This window comes from Anneissia japonica, unplaced genomic scaffold (genome assembly GCF_011630105.1).
Source record: "Anneissia japonica isolate Jap-2015-1 unplaced genomic scaffold, ASM1163010v1 scaffold287719_len1884721_cov185, whole genome shotgun sequence".
In the NCBI taxonomy this organism is placed as follows: Eukaryota; Metazoa; Echinodermata; class Crinoidea; order Comatulida; family Comatulidae; genus Anneissia; species Anneissia japonica.
In genome coordinates this window covers 1,132,023-1,156,241 of record NW_022715822.1, presented here as the reverse complement: position 1 = coordinate 1,156,241, position 24,219 = coordinate 1,132,023, and the positions used below count along the sequence as shown (strand labels likewise).

The window sequence follows — 24,219 nt, the reverse complement described above, 5'->3', positions numbered from 1 at the left end:
GAATGTATATAGTACATATAATACACTATACTGTATTAATTATGTATGAAAAGCCTTCTTAATACATACTGTTTTCTATTCAAACTTAATTATATAAGATTTCAGAAAAATATGCATTCATGTTTTATCAATTAATTCCATATGCCTACTAATGTTACATTGTTTATAGCTAATACTTTCTTTAATAATTTTCTATTGATAATATAAATAGAGATGTTTTCTGTAATTTGTATTGTTACATGTAGAGGGTGACAAATATGTGGATGGTCTGCCTACATTAAATATGGTTTGAAATTTCCAAAAAATTACATTACAAAAATTAATTAACACTCTGACCGCCAGTGGTTTGGAAAAATAGTATCAGCCAGACATTTTAGCAAATTTTAACACTTTTCCGAAGCTCGTTGAGAGTGTGTATGTGATCAGATTGGCATGTAGTGAACACTACAAGAACTACAAACATGTTAGCTTTACAATGGTACCAAGTATTTTATTCTAATCACAATTGGTGACCCGTAACAGTAAAATGAAAATGACTCACTTTTGGAAATTTACGCAATTTTGCACAACGAAGCTGAGATAATAGCAATTTCGTGAAAGTAAATCAATACCACACAACGCTAATGTAAACAAACAAATAGCGAACTACTTACGGTCCAGACTGAATATAGTGTTCAAATTGTCAGTACATGTTGGTAATTACCCCATCTATCAGATTCCGTACAAAAATCTGAAACACAGAGAGATCTCCGCGTTTGGCGGTCGAGCGTTACGTTGGCAAACACGGAGATCTCCGTGTTTGGCGGCCAGACTCTTAATAAAAGGGTATACTGTAAGCTCACCTTGGGTTAAGCCAATCCCCCCACATTACGTCAAATTTTATGTACCAGCCTTTCCAGGGTATGATTTGAATGAGTAACTTAACTGTAGGAAAAGTAAAATATCAAAGATTTGGCTTTGAATTAAGAATAATTTCCTTTGATTAAAACACAACCCTTGAGTATAATCGCACTCCCACCCCTCCCCCATGAAAAAAAAATTGGCATAATTTTGTGTTCAAAGGGAGTGGACTTATACCAGAGGAACTGTTGCATTTTAATATTATAGAAATATTTATTTTAACACACATCTTGTTTTTACCAGTTTCATAAAACTATATTCTATTTTATTAAGATGAACAAACTTATTAGTTTCATAACCTTAAAGAAAGGATATGAAAAAAAAAAAAAAAAATTCCCCACCACATTTCATTTCCTCTCCATTACTTTTGTTAGGTTGCCTTTCTATTTTTGAATAATAATTCAATCTGTTTTCTTTTAAAAGTAGGGGTCTGTCTACAATATTCAATTCCAATTTTATCTCAGAAATGTATTGTCCATATCGAAAGAAAACCAAAAAGTACATTTAACTTCTATTATTACTTGAAAGATAAAAGTTTATCTAACCGAAGTCGTTAAAATAAAACAAAGTACATTTAACTACTAATGATTATTATGAAAAGTCGATAACCAAAGTCGTTAATATTATGAACAGTTCATTCCACCTCTTCATACATTTTTTAATTACTAAGCACAGTAGACCTATTAAAAATGGTTGACACAAGTACCATGTACTGTGTTTTGCCAGTTTAAAAGTAGTTCCATATTTTATGATGGACAATAAAGTATATAGGAATCAATATTAATATTCTTCTAGATTTTTATTCTTGTTGCTTTTTTCTTTTGGTTCATTGCCTTTTTTTTTTTGGATCACCTCCCATTTTATTTTAATATTAGACACTTCAATCGATATATCTTCGAATAATTTCATTAGGTTTGTAACGTAAATATTGGTTGTAAAATTCTTAATTTAAAACCAAGTAGTACATAGTTACACTTAAACCTATTTTAATCATAAGTATTCAAATTATAGCTACTGTATAGGTACTATCACCAAAAGCTAGAAGATTACTGTATTACATAATAATAGAGATACAGATTTTCCAAAAACCATTGATTGCACTACTGTGCTACACTAAACATGGATTTATAATGTCCTTGATTTGTTGAGGTAATCCCTAATCAGGGCCAGGCTGTTTGTGCTCAGTTGTTGCTTAGTCACTGGCCTGCTGTCCAAGGCCTCACTGCACTGCCTAATCATCCGCCATATTTGGCAAACCATCACTATCGCTGAACTGAAGCCAGCGTACTACAGAATTCTGAACGAACATGTTGAGGAAACTTGCATTTTAAAACCCCATACTTGGCTCAGTGCTTCAGTTAATATTTAAACCGATGCATGCTGGTTTAAAACTACTCATTGCAAATCTTAGTTCAATATTTATTTATTAAACTGTATATGTTTATATTATATATATTTATGTGCTTCATTATTTTATACTTTGTCATCACTTTAATGTCATTTTTTGTAGAGTATGGCCAAAAATCTTGTACCATAGTACTAATAGTATGTAACAAAATCAGTATGCGTTATTGTGAAATAATTTAATTCCCACAAAAATGCTGAATAATATATTATATCAGGAAACTTTAGCAACACAGAGAGTAATTGTTTACATGAATTATATAATTTATCTGACGTACAGAATTTATCAAACATTTTATAAATACCCTTTAATTTTTTATCACTTTAGACCTGTGGACAATTTCCTCCAATAAGAAAAATACTGACATAGCACGACATAGCATATTTTATGTTATGTGTATTGCTTTATCATGAGCACCAATATTTCTATATAAGGTAATTTTAATGAAGTTTCAACGGAAAATGCAATTTACAATAAAAACTGACAATGACTATTACAGTTTGAATATCTCCTTCTTTTGGCAAAATATACATTCTATTATAAAAAGCAAGTAGGTTTATACACTTCCCTTAAATTTTGAGTTAAAAAAAAAAAATACACGTACTGAGTCACAATCTAGCAAATGTTAAATTCACTTAGCAATTCAAAAAGTATTAATAATTCTGTAGGCCCTATTTTATTATTGTTATGGTTACCAAACGAGGTCATTTTTGCGTAGGAACTATATAGCTTAATCATCCATTTTGGTTGGTTTATTTTTAGAATTTTGTGGAGTTGAGTGTACTAAGATTTGGTTGTCATTATAAGGACAGGGTAACTTGAAGAAAGCTTTATATCTGCTATGATTAAGAAAGACATTTTACCCCCTGAAAATGACATAATAAATAATTTGGAAATTAAATTGTTCATTTTGCAGTAATAATAACATACAAACTATTAACTTGAGCATAGAAATTATTGAATTTTAAAAATAACTACTTTGATTTCTATACTAGATAATGATAAACATGATAAAAACACCTTAATGTTTCTACCATTTTCCCCTGTAAAATTATGGGTAGGCCCTAAGCATTTCTCAAAATACGCTAGGGGCCCCTTTCCCCACTCGACAGTGATTTAGTTCACTTTTGGGGCATTCCTCTCTCATATTCATTTGTGCTTGTTCTTTATTCCTGTAAATTTTAATGTTTTTGAAACAAATAAAATGAAATTTCATGTTCAAGTCGATAATATTTATGTTACTACAAAATCAGCAAGTTAATTTCAAAAATAATTTTTTTAAATTTTTTTAATTTTTCATGGGGTTACACATCTATAAAACAAAGTTTAATACTGTATATAACAAAATGATTCAGCACTGTAATGAATATGATTACTACTTTTTACTAAAAAACATTTTCTTCAATATTATTTTCCTGGATTAGAGTATTCTGTATATTTCTTTTCAGTACCAAGGAAGGAAGAGAGTAATGTGAAAGAATATACAGGCTGCCATTGAAATGAATTGTGTTTGAATATCATGCTATCAACACTGTTTGCCTACAACTGACATTTTCGGTAATGGAAAACGAGATGATTAATTACAATAACGAACCGCCACCAAAAGAATTTGATCAACAACTTTGAAGCAGGCTCGTAACGCACGCATTCCAACAATGACGGCATGTGAGCAAGATTAAGCTAGTTATTAATTACAAATGGGTAACTGTTGAAAACATCACAACTGGCCTATAACAAGCTCTCAAATGTGATAATAATCATAAAAATCTAGGCAAACATTAATATCTAGCATGGTGTTCCTTGCATTTGACGTGTGAAACCTGGCTGTAACTTCCCACTATACTTTCATTTTCCTAGGTCTGCTCTAAACACAAGATGTCAGCTACTGTACAGATGCTTGTCAAATTAATATTTCACCAAGAAACCTAAATATGGCATGATTTTGGGTTAAATCCAGGATTGTTTTTGTCCAACCCCAGCAGATGTCAGCATATTGCCTGTGACAAACTTCCCAACATAATAAGCCTCATATTCATAGTTTAGTTGGAAGTACAACACTATTACAAACTTACATAAAAATCGGCAGGCAGATTCATTATAATTTACATGATTATTGTAATAAAAATTTTAAGAAACAACTGATTCAGAGTGTCCACATTATATTCTTAAGTTTTTAAATTTTCCCAACTTGATTTAAAATTTAGTCCTGTATAAGCTGACAGTGTATTATATCATACCACCATCATATACTGTAGTAATTAAACAGATTTTTAGGACACTTTTAACAAAATTTTTTGTATAGGTTTTGCTTCTAAATGGAACAAATAAATTTTCCAAATACGGTATTTCATATTCACAATCTTGACACAAGGCAAAAAATATGATTTTATACGAAACCAAAACTGTAAATATTATGAAAATACAACTATAATAAAATTGAAAAAGTACTTGAAAGTGAGAGTATGTTCTCTTGGCCAGAGTAGTTCTGATCTTCTGCTCAACCACACCCACTGAAATTGATTTTCAATATAGAAGGAAGTTATATTAATACATTTTTCATGTGATATGGGGAAATAAGTAAGTAGGCTAATATCAGTGTAGTTTCCAACATGGAACAAACAAGAAATAATTCATCTAAAATCCAATCAACAATGTAATTAAATTTACCATAGATAACATACAAGGATATTAATATATTGAAAAAATCATTTTTATAAAAATCTAGTATGAAATGTAGGTAATTACATGCTCTATGAAAGTAAAATTAACAGAAATGTTAAGAATTCACCAAAATGCAAACAAACTAGATTTACCGGTAAGTATAAAAATAGTCAACAGAACTTAAAATTAATTAGCCTCAAATGTAACAAAACATTAACAAATAGGAACCTGTTTTTATCTTAAATTTTCCTACATTTTTACATAATTATGGTATTTTACAATACTAGAATGTTCTGTACACACAGATAGAAATAAAGTTGAACTTGCCTAAGTAGAATCCAAAATGCCATTGAAATATTGTTTGACTTAGATAAAATTTGATTTACAGATTGTTAATTAATGGAAAACACAACAATTTGGCTTGTAAAATAAGATTGACTTAGAAATTATTCGACTTAGGCACAGTCGACTTAGGTAAGTTTAACTGTAATATATTTTGAAGTTACACTGAAAAACATGTGATTAAAAAAACTGCGGTAATAGTGAAAATACGAAACAGGACAATAGCTGCATATTGTCCTCATCTTTATTGATGAAATTTTGGTACAGTTGGAAATGAAATTTCATAGTTTAATCAAAAGGAAGGCCTGGAAATACGTCAGACACTCATTTAATCAACAATTACTATTTGAAGTATTGAAGTAGAGCCGATGCAAAAGGAACTTGAACACTTTTAGATGGCAGGCGAATTTCAATTTTGTCCGACATTGCATTTTAATCAGGAATTGTATGTGATGAAGAGAATCGGTGAGAATGAATGCTTTTAAAACTGAATTCATTTTTCTTTGCGTGTGATGAAGATTTTCAAAAATTATACAATTTTTCAAAAAAAAAAAATACATTAAAAAAAAAATATATATAATAATCATTTTTTTCCACAATCCTTCTTACCCAATCATGATGCAACATTTGGCAAGCATGCCTGTCGATTATAATATGCTATTGGGTTGTTTTTTTGTTTTTTTTTAAGCTGTAGACTAATAGAATGCAATAACGATTGGATTTCAATCAGCTTGTATGTAGACTTTGCATTAAAAAAAAAATAGTTTTACTGTATTCTATTCTGAAGGTTTGTTCCGCTGTTGTTAAAGCATAATTGATTGTTTAATAGGCCTAGAATATCATCACATGATTTGAACTGTTTTTTCCAGGGGCCATTGCTCCTGTTGGCCAAAAACAAGCTTAGTTCATGTATTCATTATACAATAGGATATGTGTGGTTGAATAACATGGCATTATTAATGGCTAAATGTTCAGATTACTTCCAGCATTGAACTCAATACAAAACTTCCACTAAGCTGCGACTAGAAAACAATTACTCTTCCAGAACAGTTTGTCTGGCGTGAAGGTTAACTGAACAAAAAGCCTTACAAATTAACAAGTACCTATCGCACCATGAAAGCTTTATAACAACATGGATTACTCCATTCATCAAAAAAAACAAAAAAAAACAAGACAATGTAAACTGCATTTTAACAAACTAAAAGGTTGGTCCATACAAAAGAATGGCCGTAAAATGTAAGCCTGCCTTTCTTGCCTACAAATGAGTCTCGCACTCGCGTTTGAATTTAAAATTATAAGTACCGACTTAAGGACATTAGTAGACTTGCATATCGGAGGATTCTTGTTACATTTCTTTCCAATCAATATCTTTTTTTAAAGAAACATAAAAAGCTCTTTTCCAAGGTAGATTCAAAATTCTGGAATTCTGCCAGTGGAAAGTACAATTAAAGCAATTGCAAGAAAAATAATTTTTAAGTCTGTTTCTTCCATCGATTCAATAATATTCTGACATATAAAAATGCTTTAAAGCTATTTCAACATATTTTCTTTGGCCCACATTATCAATATAGTGCAATTTCCAGAATAACATTTAAAAAATATGGAAATATGACAAAAAAAAGGTAACATTGGAAAGAGAAATAACAAACAAGCAAGTATTGGAGACTAAACATCAAAGCACAGAATAAGAAAAGAATATAATAATTTATATAATAACAGTAAAAATGGATTAAATATTTTAACCATATAATAATTAGTACATTGGAAGATAGTATGATTGCTATAGAATTCAAAATATAATTAATATTTTATGGTTGTACTAAAATATTATTACATTATTAAGCCTAAATTGTCGAAGAAATATTTGCTGTTAGGTTTAGAGTTTCATACTGAATAATTCCATATTTGGGTATGATTTGAATTCAACTGATGTGGCAATAGATATGATCGGTTGAATGATGTGGCAATAGATATGATCGGTAGACAACTTAGTTGCATGAAAATATGCAAGTGTATAGATTCAAGTACACTTACCAATCACATGATATTAAATGAACTTCATATAAAGTCATTTCTTAGCCATAAGCGCATATTTGAGTCTCAGGTTAAAGGACAATTTGCAACAATTTATGTTTTTATATTTTTATTTTTTTTGTCCCAAGTTTAAGAAAATTACTATTCAACAGTTATCTTTAAAGATGTATTGTCCTATGCTAAATATTAAAAAAATCATAAAAATATTTTTTGAAATTAACTTGCCCATTTTGAAGTAACATAAAAGTTTTCAACTTGAACATAGGAATTAGTGTTTTTAAAAAATGTCTACGACTCTAATTATCACTTCAGACAATGGAAATCCGACAGCAGAAAATGCAACAGAGTAAATTAAATTAAATTAAATAGATTTATAAGGTGTTTTTTGTAGAAGCTCTAAAGTGTACATTGGATAAAGAATGTGGAAAGTTCAAAGATATTTCACCCAATACCAGTATCTATCTTGTTTAACTTGCTTTTGTATACTATAATGTAGAGTGCAGTAATGTTTTATAAACTGAATGTAATTCTAAAGTTTCCCACAGCCATGGTGAAAAACCACATGTTTGTTGACTTGTGCTTCGTGAATAAATAAAATTTTACTACTACTACTACTACTAGACAACACATGTGACGTTATTACACCATACAGTTGCGCTAAGTACAATACAATAGTAGTGTCATTTGTTTGAAAATTTTACACACTTTATATAGTTCAGTAAAATTTACAAAATGCTAGTTGCAATACATTTAGAATGAAAATGTAACATATTTTTCTTAGAATTCTTTAACAATTCCCATTAATAAAATGAAAGTACTGTAATCAAAGGGGATGAAATACATTAAAATCCAAATTCTATAAGTGCATTCATCAATCCTTTCCACACATTGGAGTGAAAACTAATTTATCCATTTCAAACACATTTTAATATCACTATCAGAATGTAGGCAACTAGGTTTTGCGAGTAAACAAATCTCAATTGCTTGTTTTTAAACCTTTTACTTATAAAAATAAACAGATAGCTTCAACCTACACAATATGTTAAAAAAACATTTTTTAAGTAACATATTGTATTGTTTCACTATTACAATTTAACAAGCTAACAATCATGTGATTTCATGACCTTTAAGGACAGCACTTGACATCTACAGGTAATTTAGTATAGTACTGTAATAGTATAGTAGCAACTGCATAAACAATATTATCTTTATTAAGTAAATAGGTCTAAACATTCTGATTTTCAATAAAAATATTTTTGTGAAAAAAAATCTTTAAAATTCTGCAGAAAGCATACATAATTACAATTCTTATTACTTGACTAACTGTTAATAAAGAATTTCAGTTAGCCTCTTATTTCTGTACATGGTCCCTAATACCAAGATTTCATAACAGCAAAAATATTACACAAGCTAGCGAACTTTCAACATGGTCCCTAATATATTCACTAAGCTTTTGTGCAAACGTCCCTGACCCTTCTACTAAATGAAGCACAGTAAAAATGGCAAGCAAATAAAACTGAGTAATCATAAAGCTGGACAGGGTTCAGTCTCAGCTCAGTCTACTACATCAACCAATCAAAAACCTTCTACTGGATCAGCCGACCAGGCCGAACGCACAAAGTCCAATTTCTTACCGAGATGAGTTCAACAACAACTGTATAATTGCTCTGAACGATAGCAAAATGGAAAATTACTCGGTTGACATTTGCAACTAAGACCTACGGCAGATATTAGCAAGTGAAACGCAACAACGCAGGCCAATGGCGAATGGAAAACTCGGAGAATATTACGCAAACACAGCTGGTGAAATTAAATGAACGTTGTTTCAGATTACAGAGCTTTCAAAAAATATCCTTAGATGAGGTCCAGCTTTACAGAATATTTCTTGGTAACTTGAAATAGATCTAAATATTTTGAATTTTGATTTTTAAAAAAAGTTATGAACATTACTAACCCAAAATTCCATAGAAACATCCCAAGATAACGGAGGTAAATATAAATTGTTATTTGATGATGATATGACATCATTATGCATTAAAACGTCAATGCTCTATATATCAACATTCTTTATAAGGAGGTCTGGGAAAACAAGTTGTGGGTATCGTTCTTTATTTTCTGCGAGAAAAATCTTGATCAATTTCACTTGTATTAAATTACACCCAGAAAAGCGTGAGAATCTGTCCATCATATCTTTCACTTAGTCTATGTTATATTTCAGTGGTATTTTTTTTTTAGCAACAAGCAAAACAAATTTCACTGTTCACATTTTGCAATACCAGAAAACAGACCTAAAATACTCACAGAAGCTTGAGAAATCTGAACATCATATCTTTCACTTACTCTATGTTGTATTTCAAAGTTTCTTTTATTAGTAAAGGAATAGCAAGTTATAAATGCACTAACTTCGTTTATTTAAAGGCCATGTATTTTTTTACATCCGTTCTGGAATGATTCAATTTTATTTATTCAGAAAGATGAATTTTATAACAACATCAAACATTTTATAGCAAAAACATGAATTTAAAATTGAATCAATTTTAGAATTATTCTGCTTAAAGGATTATAAAGATTAAATTTCAGAATAGAAAAACTTTACGACAAATGACATGAGAACATTTAACAGATGAGGAAGCAGTAAGAAGTGAATACTAGGGCAGTTGTGCCATTTACTCAAACATTATCTACACCCTTTATTGGTCACATGGTCCTTTAATATCACATGATGCGACTGGTCACATGGTCTAAATAGCTAAATTCTTATCCGCCACACAACATACTACAAATTATTTTCATTTCAAGTAAGCTTATAGTACTATTTTTATCTCTTATTGTTTCTTTGAAGTATCAGAGACCTTTAGACGTTCATTTTGAATATTGAAATTTTGTCATCTTCGACTATATTTTTCCTTGCTGTGTCGTAGCCTAAACATTAATTATCAAAAAAACTACTCGCCATTGACTTGAGCCGTTGTAATCTGATGACTCATTTGAGGAAATAAGAGGACAAATTTGTAAATTTACTTCCTTAAAAAATGATTGACAAAATATATTAGGATTTTTGAGTTAAAAACCTGAAAAAACACTATGTATGTGATATGGTGAGCTGTATGGTACTGTACAGTATCGGGAGAAAGTGGAGCTTGTGGTACGTGGAGTTCAGTCCAGTTCACAGGCTTAGCCAGCGAGCCGTCCGGCCATCTTTTGGACGGCCTACAATTATTTAGGACGGCCACTTTTACTGTGACGGCTTGGCCTAATCAGCTTGGCCTAGCCTAATTGGGCCGGAGGCCGGGTCTACCTTTAGCAAATTCTTTATATTCTTCAAATCTATCGAATATTACATTAAACTAGACTGTAAAGCTAAATAATATTTACATCTGATAAAAACAACATTTACTGATTGAATGTATGTTGTTTTGTACCAATATTCGGTGGGGATTCCCAAATATGGGCGTGGCCCGTCCATTGGTTTAGTGCCAAGCCCACTGGCTTCCATTTTAGATGGCCTATTCATTTTTCTGGCTAAACCCCTGGTTCAATTCAACTTTACTTAACCACAAAGGCCCAGATCAACACAGGGTTGTTCTTCGCTTGGGCCCTGCACAGCAATACAAGAAAAATAAAATTCTACAATGACAAAAGACAAATATAAATTGCAAAAATCAAAAACAAAAATGAGTGGTATGTCACTGTGTGCGTGAGAGGGAGATGTGTAAATTAGGAAGATAATGCGTTAGTGGAAAAAAAAGTGAAGATTACAGTGTTTATTTCCATGTAAGTTCATGTTCAGATTAAGAATGTTTTTCTTGTTGAATTGAACCAGAAGATGACGAAACAATAGAATGACATCCTACGGAGAATGAAATGTGGAACATACTGACAGCTGGGAATAGCGACATCAATGACTGAACGGGTAATTTTAGATGTGGAAACAAAGGCTAGTGGGCCATCACATACCACAGACAAAGCAAAATTATTCTAATAGAATCAATAACATACTGGATATATTCAGGGTTGCTAATGATTAAACAATTATCCTACATTTTTTTTTTTTTTCTGCGTAAACCAAGTTATAATTGGAACAATGGAATATAACATCTTGTAGAACATACTAACATCTGGCACAAGTGACATCTGCAGACAGAACATTTTTAGATGTGTAAACAAAGGCTTGCCAGGCTGCAGTAGATCACTTACAAAGAAATAAAGATGATTCTAGAAAAGAGTCAACAACATGGACACAAATTTTAGCATGCCAGGAAAAGATTACAATACAATTATCCCATATGGTGGTAATGTAATCCTCCAATGCCTGGTTATAAAATGTTATGGCAAAAATTATTTTCATCATCTTGGAACCATGATCACTCAAATCACCATTATTTTTATTTATAGTTAGATATTATTTTTATCATTATTATCATCTTACATCATTTAATTTTATTTTTTATTTTGCTAAAGCCAAATATCACCCTTGGGTTGTTTGCTGGTGCATTGATATACAAAGTAAAATCCATGATTGAGATAAAAAAAAAACAATATCTACCAACTATTTACTAAAAAAATGAAACATAAATGAAAAAAAAAACCCAAAAAAAACTTCATTTAAAAAAAAAAAATTTTTATACTGTAGAAGAAATGTGGACGAGGTGATAAGCTAATCATTTTTCTTGACTGGGCCTTAATAAAATATAGAGTGATAATTATGAGTGAATAATGCACATTAAATTGGACAACAGAATATATTTTATAACCGAAAGTTAAAACAAAGCAAATTATATTTCGAAACCCAGGTTCAAAGGCTTATATTACCAGGTTAAAGGTCATGAAGTTAAAAAAAATCTTACACAAAAGAAAAAGAGAAACAGACAATTAATAAATCAGAATCCTGGGAGAACAATAACTAAACAGTTCTCAGGGTAATGTGCTCAGTTTGGTAATAAAAAGTCCTCCTTAAAAAATATGATCTAGTTCAGTGCAGACTAACACATCTTAATGCAATATTTCCTGAATTTTGTTTTTGGCTTTACTATTAAAATTGATACCTAGTAACTGCAGTTGTTACATGTACTATACAGTATATTCATTATGTTGCATCGATACGACAATGTGATGTGAAATGAAAATGAAATTACAGTCTTTTGTTTTTGAAGGGAAATCAATGTTACAGCTTATATACACTGACTCTTGATATTATTATGACAGAATCGCATACTAATTTTTTTTTTTCTTAAAAAAGGCAATCAGAATGCAATTTAACATTGGAGAATTCCACAGTGATTTCATCCAAAACAATTTTGAAAAAATTACAGTTTGGTAAATTTATAAAGTTGGGACATGACATAGTTTACATTTTATAAAAAAAAAAATCTAAGAAATTGTTTTAACAAAATCATTTTCTGCAATCAATTAGACATCTTAAATTAAATCTAGTCCCTCTAGAGACAATGGCAAAATTATTTTCCAGATACATTCATCCTTCTATGCCAGGTAAAATAAAAACATGCTGAGATATCTATGTTTTATTAGCTATTATTTAGTAGCATATTTTTAATCTACTAATAATCTTTTAATTGACTCACAAAAGCTAATTTCATGAATTATTTTAATTATTCATTATTAAGATTATTATTTAAATTTTGAAATGCATTAATCCTTATTTGACCTTTAGAAATGTTTAAAACATCCTTCAGGTACTTATCTTTGATTGGCGGTTATAGTATTCAGAAAATATTACTATGGCTTACTGCATAATGTACTATGCTTGCAACATAGCCACTTTAAAGATTACTGTAGGCCTACTGTTTAGAATTTTTCCATCAGAAATGCATGCAACTACAGATCTGATGAGGCTTGACAGTGTTCAAGGTGAAAGACTGTGATGTCAAGCTTTTTCCTCAATTATAGACAGATTCAGATAGTTTCCAAGTCATATTAAAAATCAAAATAATATTTTCCTTATTCAGACAAAAACTATTCAAAATTTAAAAATAAATAAATAAATAAATAAATAAATTTTTAAATACCATGGCAATACCGTCAATACAATGTGCCATAACAAATCATACTTTTAATGGAAATATCTTTTCTAACATATGATATTAATTTTATTTCCTTATTATCCAACACAGAAACTAAATCTAGGACTGTAGGCGGAATACAATGTAAAAATAAATCATTTGCAGACTGAGAGAATGCAGTTGTTTTTAGAAATCAGAAACAAAAATATCTTCGCATGAGCTGAAGGTTTTCGAAGGTATAGAAAAACAATCTGTGGAGAATCAGAACGGTATAAAATGGCGGCATCTGAAAAAATATTTGTAAATGTCACATGGCATCATATTAAGCGCATTAAGTCTGTGCAGGAATATCATTATGCTAATGAGAGTCAGAATAGCTGAGTAGAGACGCCACTATGTCTGCGTGTAAAAAGGCCACTGATATCATGAACACTCCAACATGCCAGCAATTACCGCACTTTGACATGAATAATGACTTTACGGGTCTGTGCTGTTCATCTGGCTAAGACTTTGTTAACTGTTATTACTGTACCAAGTTTGACATTGATTTGGTTGTTGTGATGTATAGTACATGATTATCATCATGATTTTATTATTTAAGTATTTGTTTTCCAGGTGTTCTAATAAAGAAAATAAATGTGAAAAATGTAGGGAAAAGCTAGGGCTAACGAAAACACTGTAAAATTTCTATTGCTTTGCAACTGTTCAACACTAATTTGAATTACTTATTTTATTTTCTTGTTAAAAATACTTCTTTTACTATATATATAATTTACATGCAACATACAGTCATTTGGTTCATCATTTTGCTACATTCTCCTTGCTAACTCTGATTTGGTCATCTCAACTATTCCCGATCTCTATTATGAACAGGCCAGCAGAGAGTACTGTATCAATTGATATGTTTTCAATGCAAATACTGGATGTTTGATACCAAAAAAATAACAATCTTTTATTAATTGGTTTGTAGATTTTTCTTCCAAATATACAGTAATTTCAAAATAATGGTTAGTAATCCATTTGAATCATTATGGTTCAATTACTTTTTATATAGAATTATCTATTTTGCGATGATGGAACGATGATGATGAATGTGGCATTTTCCTAATCACTGGATGAATAATCTGACAAAGGAGGAATTTACAGAAAAGTTATGTTCAGAGGCGAATTCATTAATTAGCAAAAAGTCATTATGAAAATGCATTTGTGGGCTTATATTAACAGTATAGTAATACTGAGTTTATATGTGAAATGTGTAGGATGGGCATTTGACCTTACACTGGCCATAATTTCTGATGATCATTTCCTATTTTGTTTAACTTGACTCACAAACCATGTTCTTCCAAACACATTGTTTGTCAATACAGCTGCAAAAAGTGCAGCGGTCCTGATATCGAGCTGTTTGAAGACACATTCGGAAATATTACTATTGTCATGACAAGGAACATCTATTATCTAACTATTATGTTAGTAATGTAAACATTTCGACAATGGGAGAAAGCAGCTGGTATGACAATAGAAGCAAATATTTAATACAGATCTTGGTCATTAAAATATTGTTATGAAAATGTCTAGTTTTATCAATATTTGCTATAGCCTAAATTTTAGTGTTCTACACTAATTTGCATTATATTGTTTATACTGTCTGATAATCATTTTGTGACAGAAATGTTTGATGTTTTAGTTGAGGAATTGTTAAGCCTACAGTATGTAGGACCCCAAACTTTAAACTTTTAACTCGTGTAGTAATTACAATTGATGTTAATAAGATACAAACTTAGTTAGGTATTATTATAGGTCAAGGGTCACAAGTGACTGGAAACAGAGTAATTCCTATAAAAGTTGTGGTGGTCTTGTATCTAAATAGCTTTAAATTGAAATTGCATTAACTAAATTATAAGTAGATGTGCAAACCTGGTCTGGTGTTTTCAATGAAGACTGTAATCTATTGTACAGAACTTCTACTGTAGTTTTAATAATTATTAACTAAAACGGTAAATAAATGCGATGAAAATAGCAGGCTGAATGAGGCAAAAACTCCCAGCACTATGCAGCATTGGACAAATGCTCCAACTACAACAATAACGATGTTTAGTTAAAGTCCAATTCCCAGCAAAAATTTCACTAAAAAAAGATATTTTTTTTAGATAAAATGCATATGCATAATACTATAACTATTATAAATAATGAAAAAATATTGGCATAAATTTTAGTTTTACGGAAAAGAATAAAAAACAAAAAGAGAAATACAGACTATTTGTCATAGGAGATTACCATTTTCTTGTTGAATTCTTCGTTACTAGGCAAATTCAGTGGTTGTAGATCCCATCCACTGGAAGGCTCTGGCTTTTATGTATACTTCATTCAATAAAATGAACCCTCTCTAATGAGATTTTTTTTTGTACTTCGCATCTCGCACACTGCGGTCGATCGAGTGGGCCCCGAGATATGTTTGTTTAAGTGTCAAAATCTCGGTCAGAATCAGTTTTTTAACAAATTTGAAATAATTCCTATGAAATATTATATTTCACAAGTGTCAATACTAGCAACGGAAAATATCACGTCGGCCGTTTTTATGTGATAACAGAACCTAAATCGAGGTAAGGCTAGGCCTAGCCTAGCAGTGTTGGATAGGCTAATGTTTTCGGCACCTACATTTCCTCGCAGACCTATCGCAAAATCAAACACGAAAAATTCATCCACATTCATGTTTAGGAATGTCTAAATTTAGTTAAACTAGCAATTTCATATTATATTTATAAATCTTTATAACATATATAAAAATCAGATTTTTCTTAACTGAAATTTTGCCGGGAATGGAGCATTAAAATCACCAATACCTTAAAATTAAGGGTGATCACCAATCATTACCATATTTTTCCACTCCTAAAGTCTGGAACTCTTTTCCCTGATAATTATGTCTAATTTCCTATCATAAAAAAATCGAACGTTAATGGTAAACAAATCCTTTTTAATCTCAACAGTTCTCCCAGCAAAGTGGCAAGTAGTTTTTACAAATATTATTATAGGTGCTGGAAAAATGTGGCAGTTTATTTATTACAAGCAGGCCTAAGTTTGTAGAGAAAATTGAGCCTTCTTCTTCATATATGCATAAAGAACAGTGGTGGTAGACTCTGTTTATTTATGGATATTATAACTACCACCAGCAGTTTCAGTAATCAACAAATAAATCAATCAATATCAATTAAATAGGATTCGGACAAAATTCTAAGGCAATGACCTACTCTGTGGCATACATTTGATTTAGCAAAAAAGTCAGTTATGAAAATGCATCTTTTAGACTTAAATCATATTTATAACAGCTTATAGAGTTTAAATGTTAAAGGTAAAATTGGCTTTGGACATTTTCTGACCTCTGATTGGCAATATAGTTTCTTATGACTTTCTTATTTTACTGCTTGATTCAGAAATGACTGCTGGGTCATATTTACTGTATGGGATGAATTTATGTGTTTTTTGGGAGTTTTTGTTTGCAGCTATTTTAAATATAATTAAATTATATTATAAATACAGACTATCAATCTTAATTAAATATGAATACAATTAATTTTTATTATGCATGATAAAAAGAAGATTATCTCGATGGGTAACATAAATGTATTTGTTTTTCTTATGTAAAACTAATTTCATATTATTTAAATTTTTTTCTTGAGTATTTTGATTCAAAACAGGCCGACATATTTTCTTACGAAACAAATAAAACAAATAATTATGACTTAAAAAACATCATGGCTTATCTTCTCCTAGTATTTTAATCTTGTTGTTGAATCCAATATAAAAAGCATTTTATGTTTATCATCTAATTATCCTGAATATTGGTTAATATCAGTAACAATGGAAAAGGACTTCAAATATTTTAAATTAAAACTGTCTCTATGGTGATTAAAAAATAAGTGAAAACAAAAATTAGAGGGATTCACATAAGAGCTTTCATCAGATTCCTGATGATGACATAATTAATGTTGAAATATTGAATCCCGACACGATGCCGTGCATTTCGATACGTGGAGTATGTATTATACTATCTTAGCCTTCTGTAGTGTGATGTTGAAAACATGGGCCATTATAAAGAGAATTTCTTATGATGTACACACTGTATACTATCATGCTATTAATACTATTAATTATAAATGTGAGCAAGAGAAAAACATTCCTACTGAACTTCAGTATATTCGTTCCAAGGTATTCTGTAACTAGTTGTGCTGTGGGCTACTCTATGCAATACTGAATGCAAATTTATTTTGATGATCATGTATATATAACTCTTTTTAAATTAAATATCGAATAATTGGATTGTGAATAATTTGTTAATTTTGATGACCTTGTATATATAAATTTATTTATTAATTAATTATTGAGTATAATTGGATTTTGAATTTTATTAATTTTTAAAATTTTGTATTGTTTGTAACTGTAGGTATAATTTATTCTTGTAATACATATATATTTATATATATTTATTTGTAAACCAACGATTTCAGCCTACGGGCTGCCTGTTTTGGTGTTCTTTTTTATACCGTGAATAAAATAAAATAAATTTGGTTCTTCAGCAAAAGAATTGGTGGAAAATGATGAGTAATTATTGTTTAAATTCTTCATTTTGGTTTTACATACAGGTAACACATTTAATCTAAAGTAATTCATTTGAATTCAGTAATGAAACTCATTTCCTCTTAAACGATAATGATAACCATGATAACAAACGGTTATGAGTTTATTTCCTTAAAATTGTCATTTTATCAGAAATGAAACCGTTTGGAAAATTAAGTATGTTGAACACTAATACTGCTATGTGGTGCTATATTGTATGAAACCTGTTGATTGACAAAGAATGAAACTACACAAAATTAATTCTATATTTTTCAAGGGATGTGAGATACCTCGATGGGAGGTCGTGGCATTGTTTCATTCAAGTACTCAAAAGCATTCAGAGGGCATTTTTAATAAGGTACAGGGCTGCTTCAACACTGATGTCACCGAGAGACAGATACATGTGACAATTTCAATCAGGATACTCAGTAGCACAGCTGGGGACAATGTAGTGGTGACACATTACTGTACTAGACTTCAGCTCAAAAAGGAAGGAATATGGTAATATGCAAAATATGGACAAACGAGTTGATTTCCTTTTGCATTCCACGATGAAACCGTTTTTAGCAAGTTTGTGCAACAAGTGTATACGCTAGTTCTTTTATCTCTGATAGCAGAGAACGGGTTGAAAAGAGAATTTTAGATATAACTGTATGACTAGAATAAAAGAAAACCTTTGCATAGTATAATCTTGTATCAAAAAATAAATTTCATTTATTACTTTATAATAATAAATATGATATTATAATAATAACATATGCATATTTATATTGCACTTAAACTTTAAGTACCAAGGATAACATTCATTTTCCTATGATTCAATCAGATTTCAGAATGTTATCTGCAGGCTTTGGTCCAAATCCTGATAATTGTACTCCTATCTCTTCAGAATATATCATACAATACAACAATTTGTAAATTAAATATTTTCTATTATGTAAGTAATGTATTTTAAAGGAATAACTCATTATATTTCTTGATAGGTAGAAACAGTCTACAATGTCACTTTTCAAAATTATATTAATACATTCCTGCACCATAATATTGATTTCTTCTCATATTTTAATGTCTATGATCGTATTATCAGTACGCACTCAATACTAGACACTGTACTCTTATTAGTATTAAGACTAAAATGTCTTTTTCAGCAAGAAATGATTACCAGTAAATTATTTCTGGCATGGTACCATTTTTTTAAATCCAATTTTGAACAAACTAATTATCTATTCATCATAATGCAAAGAACCTTTTTTTTCACAAGGCTTAAAATAAGGAAAATTCATTTTTACAGGAGCAAAAAACATCTAAATTTAATGCATGAATTCTTGAAATGGAGATTACTCTGTTGACTTGTCTCAAAATGTATGCATTGAATATGTAATAATTACAGCAAGTCTCAAATTTGAACTTTCCCAGGGCAGCCTGAAACTCAGCTCTTGGAATTAATCGTAGCCTGCATCAAATAAATTACACTTCTTGCAAACAATGTAATCTGCTCCGGATAATAAAGGATATAAATGAATCGTCTAATACTAATAAACATCCTGATCATATGGAGTGGTAATTTTATCAAGGTGTACATCCATCCCATCCAGATATTAGATTCTCATGCTTTAGATTGGTAAAACTTTCTACCGGTAGTTGAATATTATAGAAAACAAACTTTAAATGCAATATTTACAGTGAAAAATCAATTTCAACATAAAAATATGAAAGTGATGACATATCAAATGATATTGGACGTGAACAATTAAAGGATCTGGGGCCAAATAAATTTTAAAAAAATTTAGGCTAACTTCTTGTTTTGCCTTCAAAAATCATGCAAAAAAATCCAAAATTTTTGCAAACAAAAAGAAATTGGCCCTGCATTTTCCTACTTGATGTGTATTTCATCCTGAAATTTGGCATATGAAATCCAATTGAAAAAAATTATTATAAATCAATGTCTTTTTAAATGCCCTACTAATATACAGTATGTAGTACATATGCATAATTTTGGTATAAACACTGATTGTTACTAAAAGATTTCTCTGTTTTAGTGAATCAGTATTAGACCACAGTGCGGCCCATCTCTTTATAAGAATGCAAAAAGTTAATTTGCAGTTAAATATATTTTAAACATGCTTGTTTCTAAAAATATACTTTTTGTCATATTTAAAAATTCTAATGTCCATATGAAGAGTCTTCCACTGTTTATGAGATCAAAGACACCTAAAATACAACAAAATAATGAAATAAAATAATTTAAACATATAAATTCCAGGAAACATACAGTAGTCATACTGTAGCATATGTTCCAAAAATGATATCCAATCTTAGATTCAGCGCTGGATAATCTGGGATTGGGCAATATAAATCCATATAATCCGTGGGGAATAAGATTCCGATTAGATAGATAAGCCTATCCAAAGGTTCAGTGGTTAACTGGGATATAGCACTAATTCCTGGTAAGGAATTGGATAAGATCAGGGGTATAAAATCCTAGAATGATCCAGATTAACTCCAAAGGGATTAGATCTATAGGCAGATCTTATAAAAAAAAATCCAGTTTTTCGATGAGGTACAGTAGTAAACAGCAGTAATATCCGAGTTCCTGCTGTAGTCCTCCGATGAAAAAGCACCCGGTATAATAATCCAAAGGACAGTACGCCCTTCACCCACTAAGTATATAATCCATGTATTAATCCACTAGAGGGTATTGTCCAGAATATTTCCATCCAATTGGTCTGTCACCAACAGTAATATCCAGAGCTTCTGCTGTAGTCACCAGCCATATTAGTGTGCCCCGCACCCAGTATAATATCCAAAGATGTGACTGTGTGCCCTGCACCTTGTATTATAATCCAAGGATATCATAGCACGCCCTGCACCCTGTATATATATCCAAGCACCGATAGAAATAATTCCAAAAGTTCCAGATGTAATATCCGTAAAAAGGAAACCACACAAGATTTCCGGTTTTTATTTGTTTTTACTTTTATTTCAAAAGAATTATATATTTTTCTTTTATTGTTTCACTACTTTATTAATTCTCTAAAAATAAAATTCCTTTTTTTCTGCTTCATATTTTCTTGGCACTTGAATTTGAAGCATTCTGAAGAAAAAATTACCGTAATAGTAGTTACAGTACTAATCCATTGTGGTACATCGCAGTGTATGTGGGGGTGTGTGTATGTGTAAATCCACAATAATCCATGTAAACAGTTAAAAATAGAAAGATACTGTATGTTTGGCTTACAAGCAACACTCAAGGTGCTACTAAAAACTAAATTTCTACATCTTGGTGAAAAGTGATATGGTCTGATTAAATGGATGACAAACTACAGAATAGGATTGAAGGTTAAAGTTCAATTCTGAGTTCTGCGTCCGTGAGTTCTCAGAGTTGTGCTTCGGACAGGGTGTGTAGAAGACGGCACAAAAACGTAAACAAATAAGGAAGAGAAAGTCATGCCAAAGGGAATGGTAACAACAACACCTTAGCAATACTAAATGCATCCTCTCCGTGCAGCTTGGGAATATCGTGAAATTCCCGGTGCTGCGGTAGGAAGAGCGTACATAGCGTGCGTTCCACTTACTTAGCACATTCGCACATCACTATTAAAAAAAAAACACAGGATAGTACTGTAGTGCTAACAATCTTCGTCAACATAAGTGTACATATCAACCACCGTGCACTTACCCCTCACCGCGACGTTCATATCGCGAGTGGCGACCGTGATTAGTGCCATCATAATCGCGATGGCGTGTTGCAGAGGGTTCGTCCGGTATCAAGGAGTTCGGTGAACGGTCTGGATTGTTGTACTCTATACGCAAGTCACGATCACCAAGTTTGATCACAGCATCGTGTGCTTTGGTGGCGCTATTTATATCCAAAAAATCCACTAAAGCGGTCGGACTTCCATCTGAATCTCGCTTCGCTAAAAGTTTCACATTTTCAACTCTTCCATATCTGAAAAATACAAATGAGAAAAAAACATCTAGCTTAAAATCATTGTACTTTATTTTTTCTCTACAATGGATTTAGATGTTCTATAAATTGTATGCACAAGGTTGTGATGGAGTGATTACGGTGCCATTTCCCAAATTCAAAGATTCTTGTTTAAATTATAACACAGAGCATTAATATTCAATAAATGTTAAACTCGCCAGATGACTCACTCGTGTATACTTGGGTAAAAAACAATTTCAATGACAAAAATTTACAATGACTGTTATAAATAATTTAACGTGTTCATTTCAATTCAAAGGTCACTTTTTCAAACTAACATTGTATTTTATAAAACTTATATTTCTTGGTCAATAACACATACAACACTAATTTTTCATGACAGACTGTTTTAAAATATTATAAAATAATACAATTTACAAGATGTACAGTATTATGCTACTAGTTAATACAAAAATAAAAATTCTAGAAATCTATACAAAAATGATTTAATTAAATATCACAGAAGGTTTCTAAAATATTAATTATAATTTGAATGTTCAAAACATATTTAGAAATGAAAAATGTAAAAAATTTATTTATCAAAATAATAATGCAATGGATTTTCTCAATATATTTCCATATTTGATTATTTGATGAAGCATCATCTCTTATTAAAAATTACGACCTTGTTCAATGCACATGGCCTTATATTTTTGGCGGTTTAAAGGCCAGTCATTCTATAAACGGAAATTTGCATCAGCTCAAGAGAATAGACTTGCGTCAGCATGCTGGGCCTGGTACGGTTATTATAATACACCATCTGTGGTGAATTACCACTCAACAACAAATTGAAGATCATCGACTATTATCAATGCTAAGAAGCTGTTATATTATTAAGTTTCAAAAAGTTCATAATTTTAAGTTATGAATATGAACTACAAAATAATCAGTTAACTATAATAACAATACTTGGAATTTGTGATGTGTTTCCTTTTGTTTTTGATCAATCTCAAAGTAAAATAATCATTTGATAAAATTATTAATAAATATAATAAACAATCTAAAAACTAATAAAACAGTGTTCTTATTACTATTTACACCTTTTTGTTTTCTAAATGTTGAATAATTTCTCATGTTTTACCATCAAAAATAAGTTGGTTTAATGCTAAGTTAAGATGTATTAAATATCTTCATGTTCTTAAAATTTTATTTCAAATTATTACCACCATATTATTTACTCCATTATCCGTCCAAAAAAAGGACTTCCAGGTCCCTCCATAGAAATAATCTCTGATTATAACAATGCTGTAGTTGGTTTTTCCATGTTTTTTTCTCTTTCAACAATGGACTTGGTATTTTTCGAGCTGATCCCTAAACTGCCACATCATTGCAAATTTTGAAACCATAATGGATAGGATATCAGCATAACACAGACAGTTTCTAAAAAAATTGTATGTAAAATTTACATACTTTCATGTATTTATGAATTTCAAGATTGTATCTAGAAACCAGATTAAATGCTCTAGTGAATTTTGTTTACTTCCTGCGATATAATTCATGAGATACATTCCAAATTGTATAAAAAACATGTAGTTTTAGTCTGTCTCTTGCTGAGGCCTTAATCAGTTTGCTAGGCAACCACAATTGACCCATTTAATAAGCTTGGCAAGTTGGTGTTTATGCATAGTTGGTGAGGCGTGAGGGCAAAGCAGATGAATATAGCCATACACAATGAACTCTGTATTGCGAATGCAAACTCAGTATAACATTGCACTGGTTTGTGAAAAAATATTGAAAGATTAAAAGGCAACAGAAGGGTCTGCCATGGAGGTACTATAGTATGTATGCCTCCAAGGTTGATATTTTGTAATGATTAAGTAATACGCTGTTGCAAAACCTAATATTGACATAATAAGTTTTAATTTTATTATAAATATAAGCAAATGTCTGTTAGCTACTATATCTTCAGTGTTAAGTGTTACTTAATTTATGTAGACCTATACTGTAGTATATGTACCAACTTTAAATTTATCTTTTCTAATTTCACTTATGTACGCCTACATATAACAATAAAATAATATAATTTATGCTCAATCTTCTTTTAAAATGTCATGTTAATTATTCCATTCCTTGTAAGAAATTACTTGTATATTTTACATAAAATATTAAATATTATAATAAATTGATATTATTTAAATTTTAAGCCAACTATTTTTGAAGTAAAATGAATAGACTATATACTAATAGTTTTGTAATATATTCTGTAATTTATGTTCACCCCTCCTCTTAACTTTGACAACAATCTTCAGATCATCACT

At 30.5% G+C, this 24,219-nt stretch overlaps 1 protein-coding gene across 1 annotated transcript in view; it reads right to left on the bottom strand.

The window, feature by feature from the left end:
- The window catches only part of LOC117109421, a 67,585-nt gene that overhangs the window by 31,138 nt on the left and 12,228 nt on the right, over positions 1 to 24,219 (bottom strand). Inside the window, exon 2 of the mRNA XM_033251771.1 lies at positions 21,653 to 21,922. Within this exon, the coding sequence (XP_033107662.1) occupies positions 21,653 to 21,922 (270 nt within the window). The remainder of the gene's footprint in view (positions 1 to 21,652; positions 21,923 to 24,219) is intronic.